The sequence below is a fragment of the Lissotriton vulgaris genome, chromosome 4_1 (genome assembly GCF_964263255.1).
Source record: "Lissotriton vulgaris chromosome 4_1, aLisVul1.2, whole genome shotgun sequence".
NCBI classification, from domain to species: domain Eukaryota; kingdom Metazoa; phylum Chordata; class Amphibia; order Caudata; family Salamandridae; genus Lissotriton; species Lissotriton vulgaris.
In genome coordinates, this window is record NC_141691.1 from 743,865,256 (window position 1) to 743,883,465 (window position 18,210).

General features: G+C 44.6%; 1 protein-coding gene across 3 annotated transcripts in view; it reads left to right on the plus strand.

Moving 5' to 3' along the window:
- Window positions 1–18,210, plus strand: part of LOC147722518 (enoyl-CoA delta isomerase 2-like) — a 340,043-nt gene that overhangs the window by 133,085 nt on the left and 188,748 nt on the right. For all 3 annotated transcript variants that reach the window (XM_086965044.1, XM_086965041.1, XM_086965042.1), the window contains exon 5: window positions 7,507–7,576. In XM_086965044.1, the coding sequence (XP_086821170.1) occupies window positions 7,507–7,576 (70 nt within the window). The remainder of the gene's footprint in view (window positions 1–7,506; window positions 7,577–18,210) is intronic.

An 18,210-nucleotide genomic window follows, 5' to 3' on the forward strand; every position in this document is an offset into this window, starting at 1 on the left:
AAAATTTAATTTACCCTCGGGTACTGGGACCACCACCAAGCCGTTTTAAATCACAACTCACCCAGCCTCACTGCACTCTCAGCATTATACCAGCTCCACTGTAATTGGTATCGTAGCGCACCCGGGACATACTAGGTGTCACTGGGTGGGCCCGATGATGAAGCATGCCACCAACTAGGTTGGTGGGTGAGGGGTTCATGAATACACCAACAAGGTGCCAGTTACAGAATTAATTTGAGTACTGCAACACTTTGGTCAACTTAAAGCTAGTCCTCTTTGTTTAATCATATATAAACCCTCGGGGACTCGGACTAGCTACCTAGTCCTTGCTCTCCCTCTTGTTACACGCAGTGTTTTAACACAAACACTTCCCGTTTGTTTCGGATGGTGTTTTTTAGCAAGTAGATCTTCCTGTTTCTTCTTGGACACCAAATCTCTGGTTACAAAATTTCTATAGGGTATCCACGTGCTTTGTATCTTTCAAATGTTTCCTTAATTTGTTCTTCCATCTGAGATTGATTTTATGTGATTCTTTTGATTCGGATGAACTGTGAAACTGGTAGATGACGTTTGAGTGATGAAGGATGTGAACTGGTAAAATGTAGGGCATTGTTTCTGTCGGTGGGTTTTCTATACACCTAAGTTTGTCAGCCATTTTCAGGTTTTTTTTATGACTATATCCAAAAAATTGATAGCGCCCGGATGAATGTTATACGTGAATTGAATCCGGTTATTGCATTGGTTTAATTGATGATGTTGGACTCCAGTGTAAGGCGAGTCCCTTTCCAAATCACCAGTATATCGCATATATTACCAAATCTTTTTGCCATCGTTCATTGTGTAGAATGTGCTGGTCTTCAAAGTTGCCATGAAGGTATTTGCATATGAGGGCGCCCCGGGAAAGCCCATAGATATCCCAGTACATTGCAGAAAGTATTTCCCATTCCATGAGAAATAACTGTGGTAGTGTGAAAAATTGAGTAATTCCAACAGAAAACACTATTTAAATCTTCTCCTGGGTTATGAATAAGAGATGGTTCAACACATGTTTTTGGTTGTGAAAGTGTAATTTTTAGTATTGAATTTAATCATAAACAAACAGTGTTTTGATTGTAACCTTCGGGACTGTTGGCTGTGCACTGTGAATTGGTTCGAAAATGTTCCGTTTCCTTTAATAGAGGTTAAAAACTCGCAATTGTGACACCTATAGCATTGTAAATGCTTAGTCTGCTGGCTCTGAGCCTACTTTGACGATCACTGCCTTTCACGGGGGGATGATCACTGCTCTGTCTGTGCACACGCACAGCTTACTTTCCTACACAAAAGTGTAGAGTGCTGTGAGTCAGTTGGAGTAGGATCACAATAACAGTCTGACGCTCTGGTTTCTGTTCATCTCCAAACACTGCTGAATTACCTCTAAATGCCTTCTGAAGGCGTGGACTGTGATTTCCGCTCCTCTCAAATGTAAAGCAACTGGAGGCGCTGCCGGATCAATCATGGCACACGGCACAGAACGCCCCTGGTGTATTTCACATGCTGCTAATTATTCTGCGTTTTGTTACACTAAAGTGAACACGTCGGCCGTGCCGCCCTGGGGATCCTGCCAGCACAGGCACAGACATGCCCGAGCCCACATCGCCCTCCCCGGGTGCTGCACACCAGCTGAGCCCACCCAGGCCGGCCTCAGAATGCCGGGGCAAAAGAAGAGCTAAAAGGCTTGCTGTAATGCCCCAGTACCCCCTCTGGGCAACAGCCTGCTGTGGGGGGTCCGCCCTAAGACCGCACCGCTATCCCGCATGATTGTACAGGCTCCCTACAGACATCAGGGCTGCCACTTCCGGTCACACAGATTCTTGACTGGGAAACCTCTCCTGGTCGTACAAGCTCTCAAAGGTAGCACTGCTATCCTTCCAGACCAACAGGCTCTGATCACATATAGCAGCCCCATAACTGCAGATCTTAAAGGCTCTCTCTGTGAACAGCAGTTGTATCCCTCCAGATCCTAGATAGCGCCTCATCTATCTAGATCTCATGGGCTCTTGCAGTTAATAGCATTGGTGTGCCCCCAGAGCTCACAGGGTCTCACCCCAGCCAGCAATCTCACCCCATTGGGGCTTACAGGCGCTCAACATTAGTAAATCCATATTTTCTGCTCTTACAGGCTATAACTAAATACAACCGTGCTATCCCTCCCGATCATACAGGCTCTAGAATGAACAGTAAAATGCCTCCACTCCTTACAGGATCTCGCCACAGACAGCAGAGCTACTGTTCCTGCCCGTATAGGCTCGCTAGCTGTAGAGAACCAATGCTATCTTGTCAGATCATACAGCAGTCAAGGCGCACTGACTCTTACAGGCTTCCACCATCGCTAACAGCACTATCCTAACTGCCTGAAGTGCATCCTGCTCAACACCCGCTTGGTACACAGACACGCAACTGAACTCTGGGACCTTCTCGACACTGCGTCACCGGACATCGCCTTCCTTACGGAAACATGGATGAACACATCATCAGCACCCGACTTCGCCATAGCCTTACCGGACACATACAAGATTATCCGAAAAGACCGCACCAATCAAACAGGAGGAGGCATCGCCATCGTCCACAGAAACACCATCAAAATCATAACCGACTCCGACGACAATCTTGCAACCGCCGAACATCTCCACTTTCAGATCCACACCGACCCCAGGACCACACTTAGAGGCACCCTCATCTACAGGCCTCCAGGTACCCGCTCTCAATTCAGCGATGACATCACGGACTTCGTCAGCCCACACGCCCTCGCCTCCGAGAACTACATTCTACTAGGAGACCCCAACTACCACCTTGAAAACAAAGACGACAGCAACACCACCACCCTTCTGGACAACCTGGCCAATCTCGGACTCCAACAACTTGTGGACACCCCCACCCATGTAGCCGGACTCACGCTCGACCCCATCTTCACCTCCAGCAAGCACATCTCCTTCAATCGCACTACTGCTCTCCACTGGACGGACCACAGCTGTGTTCACTTCAGCTACAAAACAACCCTGACCCTTATCCGTCCACAGCCTATCCCTCAGAGAAACTGGAACAAAATCACCTCCGACCAACTCCTCCCATCACTCAACCAAAACCCTCCCACCATCTCAATGGACCCAAACCAAGCGGCCATCAACCTCAGGCAATGGATTACCCACAGTGCTGACGAATTAGCACCCCTGAAAAAGCACCAGATGAAATCAGCCAGCAAAAGGCTCCCTGGTTCAATAACGAACGTAAAAAATCCAAGAAGCTATGTCGCACCCTGGAAAAGATATGGAGAAAAAACCCAACCTCCGACAACATGGCCTCCCTCAAGTCAGCCACCCGCAAACACCACCAATTGATTCGATCCGCCAAGAAATCAGCTCTCAAGGATCGTCTCGACAACAACTCTCATAACAGCAAGGAACTCTTCACCATCGTTAAAGAATTCACCAACCCCACCGCAGCATCCAACGACATCATTCCCTCCCAAGACCTCTGCGACGCGTTATCCTCCTTCTACAACAAAATTGCCGACATCCACAACAGCTTCAAGAATATTCCCAGCGATCTACCCTCCCCACCCCCCTCAGATCCTACTCCGCCAACTAACAACCTCAGCGCCTGGAACCCAATCACCACTGAAGACACCATTCGCCTGATGAACTCAATCCACTCTGGCTCGCCCACTGACCCCTGCCCCCACCACATCTTCAACAAAGCTGACTCCGTCATCGCACCCCTTCTCCGTGATGTCATCAACTGCTCGTTCAACTCTGCCTCCTTTCCAGAAAGCTGGAAACACGCCGAACTCGGCGCCCTTCTGAAGAAACCCACAGCAGACCCTTCTGAACTTAAAAACTACCGACCCATATCCCTCCTCCCTTTCCCGGCCAAAGTCCCCGAGAAAGCCGTCAACAGCCAACTCGCTGCTTTCCTCGAATCCAACAACTCCCTTGATCCATCCCAATCCGGGTTTCGAGCCAAACACAGCACCGAAACCGCCCTCATTGCAGCGACCGACATCCAAACACTCCTGGACAACGGAGAAACAGTGGCCCTCATCCTACTTGACCTATCCTCCGCTTTCGAGACAGTCTGCCACAGTACCCTTATACATCGCCTCAGCAACATCGGCATACAAGGAAAAGCCCTGGACTGGATCATCTCATTCCTCGCTGGAAGAACTCAGAGTCAGACTTCCACCATTCTACTCAAAGGCCGCCGAAGTCATCTGCGGCGTACCACAAGGATCATCACTCAGTCCCACCCTCTTCAACGTCTACATGAGTCCTCTCGCCTCCATCGCGCGTCAACACAACCTTAACATCATCTCTTACGCCAACGACACCCAGTTAATCCTTTCCCTCACCAAAGACCCCAACACCGCCAAAACCAACCTTCACGAAGGCATGAAAGAAGTAGCCGAATGGATGAAACACAGCTGCCTTAAACTCAACTCAGACAAAACGGAAGTGCTCATCCTAGGATCTTCCCCCTCAGCCTGTGACGACTCTTGGTGGCCTTCCGCTCTGGGCGCAGCACCCACACCCACAGACCATGCACGTAACCTTGGCTTCATCCTAGACTCCTCTCTCTCGATGTCCAGACAAGTCAACGCCGTCTCGTCCTCCTGCTTCAACGTACTTCGCATTCTCAAAAAGATCTTCCGCTGGATCCCCCCTCGAGACAAGAAAGACTGTCACCCACGCTTTGGTCACGAGTCGACTGGATTATGGTAACACACTATACGCCGGAATCTCAGCAAAACTATAGAAAAAACTCCAGCGCATCCAAAACGCGTCAGCAAGACTCATATTAGACATCCCTCGCCAAGATCACATCTCCGGACATCTAAAAGACCTCCACTGGCTACCCGTCAACAAAAGAATTACCTTCCGCCTTCTCACCCACGCACACAAAGCCCTCTACAACCTAGGACCCGAATGCCTCAACACTCGACTGTCCTTCTACAAACCCACCCGCCAACTAAGATCGTCCAATCAAGCCCTCGCCGCAATCCCGCGCATCCAGAAATCCACCATGGGTGGCAGATCCTTCTCCTTCCTGGCTGCCAAGACCTGGAACTCTCTCCCCACCCACCTCCGCCTTACTCAGAACCACATCTCCTTCAGAAAAGAACTCCAAACCTGGCTATTTGACAAATATTGAACCCCTTCCCCCAGCGCCTTGAGACCCTCTGGGTGAGTAGTGCGCTATACAAATGATCGAACTTGAACTTGAACTTGTGCATGTCATGAGCAACTTCTTGGGGGTTTGAAGCTTGTATTGAAACGTCAATGTAAATTAAGCTATGATTACGCACATTACGCCCTGCACTCGTTTTCACTATCACTCAGTCATCTTTCTCTCACACAACACTGAAACCCCTCCACCCCAACAGAACCACCTCACTGCACCAGTAATTGTTTTTAGGTCGAGCCAGTGCGCATGCGCTGCTCTGCGAGGCGATTGTGATTACTCGTGTGGGTCTTACTCCTCCCACACATAGGATTGGCTTTTGCGTGTGTCTTTCAATATTGAAAGCACGCTAATGGCTGACGCATGTCCCACCTTTTTTTTTTTAATGTTCACGCCCACGGCATTTTGCTCTCTGGAGCGAGCAGCGGCACGCACGGTGGCAGTTGCATTCAGTAAGGTTACTAATTGTATCATATACGATATGGTGCTTTTTGTTGAACAACAGTACTGGGTGAGGCACAGGGCCTGGGCTGCGCGGGCTCTGCAATCCTTGATGACACTGGGGTTGTTCTTCCAGCTCTGCCTGACAATGTGTTGACGTGCAGCCCAGACCTGTTCCTTTTAAACATTACTTTTTGCACGCTGGTGATAGAACAATCTGTGGGGCAGCTTCCACCCCAAAAAGAATGGAATTATTTGCCTGCTAGAGCTTTTAGTTGGGCTTCTTTTTAACCTTTGTGCCCATCTGCGCCCTACAATGGGATGGTGTGCTGTAGATGACATCCGAAAGAGGCACTGGAAAATCACAAAAATCGGGAAGCGTGGACAGTTTTAAAACATGTGCCCTCTGATGTTTGTTGGCTTTTTCTTACAAAGGATCCACAGATAAAGGTGCCTTAATCATTGAAAAAACTTGCTATGCAGATTATGTAAGTGCACAGTGCTTGCTTTGACCACCATTAATGTCTGAGTGTTAATGACTTTAGTGCTTGATCGAGGCGCACCAGGCTGAACCCGCAAGACTGACCCAGCTCTAGCCGGGTCACTTCCGTGGAGGCCTGGGGCACCCACTTTGCGGCGGCCGATTACGGATGCCGCACTCGACTCCGGGAATAGTCTGAAGCCGCTTGATGAGGGCGCTTTACAAGAGGTGGCATTGGTTATGGAGCAGCGGGGCATGCGCGGCAGCTCTACTGAGGTATCTCCTGCCGTTCAGGCAAACAATACCTGCCCTCCTTCTGTCTATATAAGACTGCACAGATTTTTAGCTTATTGCTGTATCCTGCCTCCGCTCCAGCCGAACCCCCTCTAAAATGCTGCCTTCTTGCTGCTTGATGTTCCTAGCTACTGCTGCGACTCCCAAAGAAAACCCCATACCTTCGCATTTTTGGTGAATCCACTGCTCTAAATGCAACTTGATTAGTCCCAGTTTCCAACACCATCCTGCGCCACCCTATCTATTCCCTGGAAACCATGGGTAGGACTTTAGGCTGACATAATTTCCAGCTGAACAATATCTTGCCTAAGGGTCAATCCAGAGCTTCAAATCATCATAGGGCGCTGGCTTGGAGTTTGAACTTTCCATCCAGAACTGAGTGAGGTCAAACTTCAACAGCATTCACCAAGAGAGCCTGTTTTTCCAACTGTCTGACTGCACAGATGTGGCAAAAGCCTCAACCCAATGTGAAGAAACTGGTCGTCTGAAGAGTGGTAGTGTGAAGTAGATCAATGCTATATCCTTATGTTACTGAAGAACTACCTTTAGAAGACTGTCACAGCAGTCAATGGTCCCACTCTTCTGCATCATGAGTACTCAGCAAAATATAAACAAGCATTTGCAATGCAAAAGGTCTCATATTTACGCGAGTTTGAACTATTGGCATTGTAAATGTCAATGCTTTTTTTTGGGGGGGGGGGGGGTTTAAAACCTAAATAAAAGGCATTGTCATTTACAATGCCAATATCTTAAACTCGCGTAAATGCAAGACTTATTGCATTGCAAATACTAGGACCTCTTTCCTCCTGTGAACCTAACTCCTCCTCCTCTACAGGTCTCTTGTCATATGCGAAATGTACCCATTGTCAAAGCCCTGGGTTTTGTTGTATCAAAGGGGCACTTTATTATAATATTTCCATACAGTTGATACCCTAATTGTGTATGCGCTCCCCTAGTAACTGCATACGTATTATGTAGATATGTTAAATTGAAACATTAAAAATACTGTAAATGGTTATCATTATTTGCAAATGAACCTCTGTGAATTCTTTCCTTCTCGTTTTTTTTCTTAGATGTATAATGAACTAATTCAGGCACTTGATGAAGCAGGCAAAGACGACTCGGTTCTGACTGTTCTAACAGGTACTAATAGTATGGGACATTTATGGCTGTTATCCAGATTCCTAGGATGTCGGGATTTATCTTTGTGATCTGTGCAAAAAGGGAAATTGTACTCGCTCTATGGTAAACATTAGCTCATACCGTAAGTGACAGGGATTTTATTATTTTTTCCAGACGCTTCTTTTGAGATGGCACTGGCTAGTGTATAGGAGTGCTTTGTTAAAAAATGAATACAAAAAAGGACATTCATTTCCATTCCTAACGTTGTTTTGAACGTGGTCTGTCACTGTTTTATCAGCACTGTTATAATCCATACTAGATTGTACAGTATAGCTACTAGATGAGAGAAGAAAAGGATAATTTCTACATTTTCCAAGCATATTATCTGTATTAATCATGATAGTTATACGTTACGTACACATTGCCACATAAACTGTTTTCCATTTTCGTCATGTAATATTGATCTAGCTTTCTATGTCTCGCTTTTGAGACCGCTTTAGCCTTTTCATCAAACTATTGTTTTTCTACAAGCAAATCATACTCCATATCAATAAAGAAAGGGGCTTTTGGTGAGCAGGCTTCATCTATTGGTCTGTTGAACTGTCTATTTCATATTGCTTCCTCACACCACATCATATAGCATGAGGCAGAGAGTCGACCCGCATTATCCATTGGTACCCTTTATTGTGAGTGGCTTCTTAAATAATTTTTTTTAAAAAGCCTATGCACATGGTTTACATCCGCCTATGAATAGTTTCTTTCTCTTCAACGACAAAGCTGGTCCAATATGGCCTTATACATATATTTATTTTTATCTTTAAATAGCCTTTTCTGTTTTGCCTGCACTTCAATTTCACCGTTAGATAGGGGTTTATTTTCTATCTCATTTTAGGTGTATAAGTCACATTGTAGCTGCTTGCGAATTGAGTGCTTTGGTAATCCTTGTCTCCTTCTTAAATGGTAATCATAATTTGCATGGCCCAAGTGGAAGGCTTGTTATTTCAAAAGCATCGCTAGTAAAATAACCACATTAGTTAATGTTGTTTAAATGTACATTTTTATTGCAAGTGTATAGTGGTCACGTTTAGGTGGCAGCATGTTTTTCACTACACTTTTGTGATATTAAAAATAAACCTTGCACCAGTTTGCAAACGTCAGTCTCCTTGGCTTTGCCAGTGCTAGTTCTGATCATAGTTTATTAGAAAATTAGTTATATCAAAACATAACCAAGAATCCATAGTAATATTTAATTTTATTTCCACAACATGCAAGATGTCAAATCTGACCAATAACCAGTCCCTAACATAAATAAAAGCTTCATTCTTGAATATTTATCATCTATTGAGTTCCTTCTCATTTCTTTTACACACCTCTAAGGGTCTAACAGGTTGCTCATCCATGCCACATCGTCCAAGTTCTTCTAGACAGCGAAGAAATTAGAAGTAGAGTTTACACTACCTGAATGTTGGAAATCCAGGAATTATCTGCTTTCAAGCGGTTTACGTAATTGCTACCACAGTCAGTTTTTGAAGACCGGATATAAATTTGGGATTTTAGGAGAGCCTGCGAGCAATGCGCAGGGGTAATCGCAGCAGTTCCTTCAGGGACCTTTCTTAAAAGATTTGAGATTCAAAACTAGAACAAATTGTGGTATTTTGTGGTAAATTCTCAGAATAGATGTTGAACCTGGCATTTTTTGGCATAGTTTCCCCTGACGTTTTGCTTTCTGACCTCCTTTTTTCACACCTCTCAGCAGCGCAGCCCCCATGCATGTTTGAAGAGGGGGAACTAATTCCCCTTGCATACTGGAGGCCCCTGGGGGCCAACTAGCCCACCTGGAACCTCCAGTATGCGCCAGACGCGTTTCAGGAGTTCCGTTAGGAACTCGGCGCACTTCAACATCCAGAAGGCTGTGCACACAATCACGCCCCATGAGGCAGGTGTCTATAATTAAGTCGTACGCTGAAGAATTGTGCGTTTCTCTCTCTACTTACCACACGCCACTGATGAAAGGGCATTGGAACTCCTGAAACGCGTCTGGCGTTTAAACTTTATTGATGTGATTTGCAGTTTGTGTAACCTGCGTGCATACGTGAGCAAGAATAACTTCCTGTGGCCTCTTCGTTTGGGGTAACCTGTCTTGTTGGGGATACATATATATATATATATATATATATATATATATATATATATATATATATATGTATGTGTGTATATATATATATATATATAGAGAGAGAGACCGCCTCAGTCATGTCATCTGCTTTTTCCAAAATCTTACTACAGTTGTATAATTTAATTATTACAAAAACGCTTATGAAATAAACCGCTTTGTATTCTTGTGTAGTACTATACCGCCCAATGTTCCTGCAATTAATAATAACATAATGTTCATAAAGAGCTTTTCCTCGCCCATTCTGCTTCCAAAATAGCATGCTGAAAATTCGAATCTTGCTCAAAAGAAATAAAAAAAATTATAAACCTATGTCTGTTGTCATCCATCCTTTAGAAACCAGGCATTTCAGTTCTATCATGGAGATCCTTTGCCTGTATGGTATCTAATCTTCGTATCCAATGAAATGTCCTTTGTAAGAGTTTTTTGTGTGGGTTAATTTCCTGATTTTGCATGACGTTTTTCTTAGCTGCAATATCAATTGTGAGACTTTGTCTTGCTTCATTGAAATGTACAGCCACAGTAGATGTAGTTGTGTGCTGGCGTATATTGCTTTCAGTTTTACCAATATTCAACAAATCGCATGGGTATTACAGAGAATAAAGGCAAATTTGTGTATTACTATTGCTGTAAAATTTGAGTTTGATCAAAGATCCCTTTTGTGGATGAACAATTATTGATCCTTTGGTAACGTTATTGCAGTGTACACAATTGTAACTCGGGAAAGTACCCAGATTTGTAGTTTTTTTTTCCATCATCTTATTTGGATTGGGCAAGAGCTCCTTAAAATTTCTAGAACTTTTACATGCAAATAAAGGAGGCTTCTGAAAGAGCACCAATAGCAGTTTCTAACTAGTATTTTCCACCTATTCCTAATAATGCGTATATAATAGAAGAAAAAAGGCACATGTTTGTAGTTTCAAAACATGAAAATGGAATGTTTTGAAATGCAATAAATAATTTGTGAAATGAACTATTAACTCTTTCGACGCTATTGACTGAACCGTTTCGTCACACCCCTCCGGTGGGCTGTGCTCATGACGGAATGGTTCCGTCACGGCCCGCTCGCCGCGCCTGCGCGGCGCTGATTTTGCGCCTGCGCGGCGCGTTTCATTAAGCGGGCGGGCCGTGACAGAACCGTTCCGTCACAAGCACAGCTCACCCGCGAGCTGTGACAGAACGGTTCTGTCACCCGAGCAGGTGAGCCGCGCGCCCCCCTGCGACCGTTAGCGCTGCGGCGGAATAGCCGCCGCAGCGAAGGTGTTAAATATTGGCTTGAATAATCAATAGGTCAAGAATATATTGGAAGCTGTATTGAATGATAAATATCTGGATGAAAGACTTTGCATTCCTACAAACGTTTCACAGGTAGGATCCCTGATAGTCCTCCAAGAGCACCAAGTGTGGATTCCTTATTATTATCCATGGAATTTTACTGAATCTGTGGTTTAAGAAGCTATATTCAAAATAAAGCCTAATAAAGGCCTAGGCCCTGATTTTGTACCCACAGATTTTTGTTGCTGATCTTTCATTGTGAGTTCTGCTCACTAAGGTATTTAATGTCATTCAGAGATTAGAGAAATGGCAAAATCTTGTCGACAAGCGATAATTCTTAAATTTTTTAAGAAATGTATGAGAACGGTCCCATCCCTGATCCCCCCCCCAATTTCATTATTAGATCGGTCAGGTAAGATCTATGGGAGGGGGCTATCCAATCAAATTCAGGTCTGGGTTTAAGATGGAAAAATTCTAGCAGACAATCGAGCAGGCCTCAGAAGGGTATTATAACGGTGCAAAGGCCTTGCGCTTCTGCTCTTTATGTATTAAATATAGAAGACCAAGGAAGGTTCCACTGTTTTTAACGTTTGTTGATTTGAAATCTGCTTTTGATATAGTAGACAGGGACTTACTTTGGCTAGCGTTACAACAGCACGGTCTGCACCAGTATTTGATTAGTCTTGCATAATCTAAGTAGAATTTACATAGAGGTACATTTGCTCAAGTGGGTTTTTAATAACTACTGGTGTGCGGCAATGGTGTGTGGTGGCCCCTCTGCTCTTTTTTTATTTCTAAATGGCGTCTGCCACAGATAGTCTGAATTTAGATTTCCCGAAGCTCTGTAATTTACGTATACCTGTGTTAAATGCAGATGATGCAGTTTTGCTTTCTCTTACGGAGCTCTCGGTGCATAAATTGGGATGTATGACGTTACAACGCATACTATTACATAATATTGTAATAGCAAGCGTTGTAATCGAGTTTGCGTTGTAAAAGTTGCGTTGAAATAGCTTTGCGTTGTAATGCCCGCGTTGTGATGGCTGTTTCCCATAAATTGATGTAGGACTTCCTTGGTTATTGCGCCACAAAGCACTTAACTATCAATGTTTCTAAGACCAAATTTATGATATGGGAACCAAGGATTGAGATAAAACGTCTTTTTTCATTGAAGATTTGATAACCGGTAATCTATTTTGACTATCTTAAAATTTGGTATAACACTAAATTGTCTTGGAAGCAGCAAAGTGAAAAAGCAGCAGCAATTTTTTTAAGGCAGTAGCTGCAGTTATTGGATGAAAACATAGAAAAGGGGGAGGTCATTAAGTACATTATTACATGTTCATAGAGCAAAGGCGGTTACAGCTGTGATATATGGAGCTGAAATTTGGGGCTACACAGATTCCTGTACACCTAAGACAATTGAGAATAGGTTTCTGAGTGCATTGTTGATGCTGGGGCTGGGTACGCCTTTAGCATCACTATATTGGAACTGGGCATTAAACCTGGTTCAGATATTATTGCCCTAGTAATTTACTGGGCACGCCTACACACAATTTGCTATAAGGAAGGTAGCCCATTATTCTGATCTGCCTGGGATATCCTGGTGGAACCATGTTTGCAGCATATTAAAGCAGCAGAAATGCAGCAGAATTTGTGAGTATCCCATGGCGATTAAAGGGGAAATGATAACTAAGGTTAAGGAGTCTTATTATCAAAATAAAAATCAAATGATATGAGCCGAGTAAGAGTGGGATCCTAGTACAGGGGTTCTTAAAGCTCAAATATTTGTATATATCAGGCACTGGATATATACAATTATTGGAATTAGCGACTAGGAGCTTTTTCTTCTATTGTTTTGAAAATTATTGCACAGTACTGGCAATTGTCTTGTTAATTTCTAAGTGGCGCAGCCTTACTGTGCTTACCGCCAGACCCGTTCAGTTTCGTGGCGTTATACTGGGGCGGTGACATCAGGCAGGGGAGGGTCATGGTGGGGGGTTGTAAAATGCGGGATATGGACCATTAGAGGTAAGTACCGAAAAAAAAATAGGTACGTACCCCCCACCTTGACCCTCCCCTGCCTGACGTCACTGCCCCAGTATAACGCCCGGCACGGGCCTGCCTGGTATATATATTCCTCTACTCGCTCCCAGCTTCCACTTCGACCAGGAAAAACGAGCGTGGACCCAGGTATATCGTGCAGTATTTACTTAATTGCCAGTTCTGCTATATATATATATATATATATATATATATATATCCTAGGAAATCGATGAAGTGTGTGGAGTTCTGGACTTTTTGGTTCCGTCCAGAGGTGTCAGGGAACAACACCCGAAGACCTCTGAGTTGCACCTGTCTTGGTGCACAAATAAACAGAAACACGGGCTTCTCGATGGTGGCGTCAAAGACCAAAGGTTTATTACTGCAGGGACACAGAAGTCACAGAAACTACGCATGGGCAGTATCTAGGAGCCTGTTCGATTTGTACAAAGAGGGTTGCTCCTTATATACTAAAAATAGGGCTTCGGGCAAATTCTTCACATGTTAGTACATTCCCAAACCTTTGTGTCCTAAACAATAAATATTTGGCGTTGCACAGGAATCGTCGACAATATCTGATGACACAACATTACGAATGAGAGGTTCCCACTTTTCCATCATAATCTCATGTCAACTTTTCATTCAGGATCCGGACCGCCTCATCGTAAATTTCGTTACCTCCCCCTAATAAAGGCCCAGAAGGAAAGGAGCAGAGCCAGGTGCAGAAGATAGAAAAGCAAGATAAGAGATGTTTGTGGGTTGTAAATGGGCAAGGCTGCCAGCTTCGGCCGCCTAATCGTGATCAGGCCAACGGACACGAGAACCAGTTCAGCAGGGCTGGCCTCGGGCAGAGGAGGCAGCCTTTGTCGAGTCATGCAGCTACAGCGTGATCTGGTCTAAGGTGCACGTGTCACTAGAGAGGTGAATCTCCGGCTAAGGCTACGTGTCCTTAATCGAAATGAAGTGATCAGAGGTTATTGCGTATGTGAGGGCAAGAAACACAAAATGGCTGACATGATCTAAGATGGATGCCATGGGTAGATCAGAAATGTGTTGGTTACAGGAGTACTCTTGCTCGTAGCGTAGCGAAAACACCAGGATATGCTAAATGGATCATTTGCGGTTCGCTGATACCAATATTATGTATTTCCGTCAATATTGAAAACACGGGTTCAAATCGTCACGGACCCTCAGACCCTCCTTTTGCCCTTACATAGGCAATTACTCAGTCTATGTCAGAGTCTAATTCTATGCTCATCAGGTCAGTGACATGTTGTTGTATCGTCATCCTTTCTCGCGCCTTTTCTCCAAACGCAGGTGGTTTTCTAAAACAGGATGCAGCACAGAGACTACACAGAGCTGGACCACACTGGATAATCAGGCAGCATGAGAATAGGAATACTAAGATGACACCAATGACCATCAGAACCTTCCATCCCCACGCTGAGATCAGAGTCCAAAACCACTCCATGAAGGACCAGTTTCCCTTGTCTACGTGTATAGAGTCGGAAATCTTGTGTAGCTTAGAGATCGCCTCATAGACTAAGGCGATACTCTGAAGAATTCCAACTTAAATATACTCGCAATTCGTCTCTAGGGTAAGATGGAGTATTATTGACGTCCTTGATCATGTCAATAATTCCCTGGACTAAGGCTTTGTTGGCAGAGTTATATTTAGTGGAACGTGGTGGACGTGGAGGATAGGTTTCAAGGGCATAAGCAAAGATGGTTTGAAGGGCCTGAAATGATCCATTATAGCTAAAAGGCAAAACCAGATAGGGAATGCCTTTATCCATAGTGTGGGGTATCAAGCCACACACCCAGCAGTCTGTAGTGTTAACTACCAGTTGGTGTTGGTGCAAGAGCTGTACAAAAGTGTTATTGATGAATTCTGAGCGTCGAGCTTGCTCATGTTCAGGAAACGAGTGAAAAGAGTGTATGGAAGAAACAGTAGAAGTAGCAGGATCAAGGGGAGGTACTGTAGTTACTGGTACAAAAATCAAACTCATGCCAAAGACGATTCCACCCGCCAACGTCATCAAAACAATCAAAAATGTAATCGCACATTGTATCAAAAAGCATTTGCTGTGAAGAATTCTGTAAAGTCTGTTTCTGCGAACATAAATCACATTTTCTCGTTGCAGCGCAGGAAGCTCCATCTTCTACAATCCGCTCGCGACCACTGATGATGTGTACGTAGATGAAAATGCCTCTATCAGCCCTGGGAGTTCCCAGAACCAACAGAAAGATCGACCTTGTGTCAGACCCCCGCAGATTCAACTAGGCACACAGCCACGACCCTACGGCTACCCAGACGGCAAGGCAATTTTAAAAACAATAAAACAATAGCAAACTTCCTGGCTGAAGGCAAAAGTTCAAAATTTCAAAATATCACAATAGGCAGTTGCCTGCTTTATTTGTCCATATTACGAGGTCGTAGGTTGTATCTTTGTTTTGCAGGAACTGTTTGATCGGCGAATAACGTATCACTAGTAGCTGTTGCAGTGTTCAGGTTCGCAGATGACAGAGTTTTTTCTGATGCAGAGGACAAATGTTCAGAGTTCAGAAGAGTCTTTTCAAGTGGAGAGTCAGAGTTCAGAGTGTCGGTAATCAATTCGGCATCGCTGAAAGGGATGAACTTTGGCGTTTGTTCAAATTCGGAGGCACCAATTCCTTTTTTCACCCAGTCGTCGTAAGGAAGTGGTAAAGGTACACGTTTGACATGGGACGCATGTACCCAGTGCTTGCGACCAGCTACACGAACAGCGGTTCTTGTCGCAAGCAACACTTGGAAGGGGCCAACGAATCTTGGTTGAAGGTTCTTCGTCCTCGCGAAGTTTCTGACCACAACGTGGTCGCCGGGTTTCAGCTGATGCCCTGGACTCTCCGGAGGCTTTGGCAATGCATCGAAAACCTGTTGGTGAATAAGACTCAATTTAGCAGTCAAGTCGTAAAGGTAATCGATCAACATAGGATATTCTAGAGAACAAAACTCCTTTGGCCTAGGCACACCCCACACATTTGCCGGACGGCCAAAAACAATTTCGTAGGGACTAAGCCCTACTCTAGAATGTACAGTTGCTCTCGTTGATAACAAAGCCAAGGGTAGTGCGTCTGGCCAGGATAAACCCGTGGATGCCTGTATTTTAGCTAGTTTTAATTTGAGGGTGCCATTGTAACCCTCAACTAAACCAGCAGACTGGGGATGGTTTGCACTATGAAATTTCTGTCTAATGCCCAAACCGGCACACACACTCTGCATAACTTTCCCTATAAACTCACTTCCGTTATCTGACCATACAATCCGTGGCATTCCATACCTAGGGAAATATTCTTTGAGAAGAATTTTGGCAGTTGATAGGGCAGTATTGTCCTTTAGTGGATATGCTTCGATCCATCTGGAAAATGCACAGACTACCACTAGGACGTATTTTAAATTATTACAGCGATCCATGTGTATGAAATCTAGCTGAATCACTTCAAAGGGGCAAGAAGGAGCGAAGTGGCCAGCAGGAGTTGGGGTTCCCTTGCCAGGGTTATGCATCAGGCATACCATACAATTTTTCACCACTCTCTCTGCACATTTACTGATCCCATCATTCTTCCAGACCGGAGCCAACATCTTACAAATTCCTTTAGAACTTATATGCGCTACTCCATGCGCCATTGTCACTACTGCAAGCACATACGCATCAGGCAACATCCAACGCTGTTGTTCTGACAAATCAATCCAACACCCACTCGAATCCAACTTGCCCATACTTTCTTTCCATGCACGTTTTTCCTCCTCAGTTGCCTCTTTCTGAATCTCTTTCACACTTTCCACTGTATCCTCACACATTCCAGACTCGGAAATCCATCTTGCAGACGTAGCAACATACATTCTACTCATCATATCTCTAGCTGTTTGTTTAGCGGTCTCATCAGCAAAAGCATTCCCACGACCAACATCATCCGTGATTGCTTTATGAGCACTGCATTTCACAATCGCAACTTCAGTCGGCAAGGTTAGAGATTCCAACAAGTCGTTAACTAGCTGACCATGTTGAATCTTAGTCCCATGGGACGTAATGAAACCTCTTTCTTTCCACAAACGGCCAAAACTATGGGCCACACCAAACGCGTACTGACTATCTGTAAACACATTCACTCTCTTTCCCTTAGCTAAAACACACGCTCTTGTTAGAGCTATCAATTCTGCAGCTTGGGCAGAATTCTGACTCACTCTTGCAGTCTCCACAATCGTTCTTAAAGTCGTTACCGCATAGGCAGCAGTCACATCACCATTCTCCAATTTAAAACATGACCCATCAACATACAACGTGCCATCTGGATCTGACAACGGAGTGTCTTTTAGATCAATTCGTCCTTTTGTCTCTTCCTCGGTTCTAAAACAGCAATCATGGGGCTCGGAATCACTCGACTCTTGATTAGTCGGCAACAATGTTGCTGGATTCAATACATTGCATCTTTTAATCTGAATATGACTTGCTAGCAGTGTCAGCTCGTAGCCAGATAATCTCGCACTGGTAAGGTGTTGCGTCTTGGTTCGGTTCATGAGTGTATCCACTGCATGAGGAACCATGACCACTAGCATGTTGTTCATCACCAAACCAGCAGATTGTCGAATGGAAGCCGCAGCTGCCGCTGTAGCTCTCAAACAACTGGGTAACGCTCTGGCTACCGGATCTAATGTTGATGAAAAATACGCACAAGGGCGTTGTTTATCACCAAATTTCTGTGTCAGAACACTCAACGCGCAACCTTCTCTCTCGTGAACATAGAGCGTGAATGGCTTGCTGTAATCAGGTGTACCCAATACAGGAGCTGAACACAATGCTTTTCGTAACTCAGAAAAACTCTCCTGACATTCATCAGACCATGGCACCGGACTCGGAACATTTTTCCCAGTCAAAGCTACCAACGGTTTTGCTAAAAGAGAAAAATTTGGGATCCACTGCCTACAGTAGGAGGTAATACCTAAAAAGGCACGCACTTCTCTCTGCGTGCGAGGAACACTCATTTGCGTAATTGCTTTTATTCTCTCTGGGGTCAACTTCCTTCCCTCCTTTGACAAGAGATGACCTAGGTAGGTCACTTCTTGGCAGCAGTATTGCATTTTCGAAGGTGATACCTTGTGATTCAAATTGGACAAATGATGCAA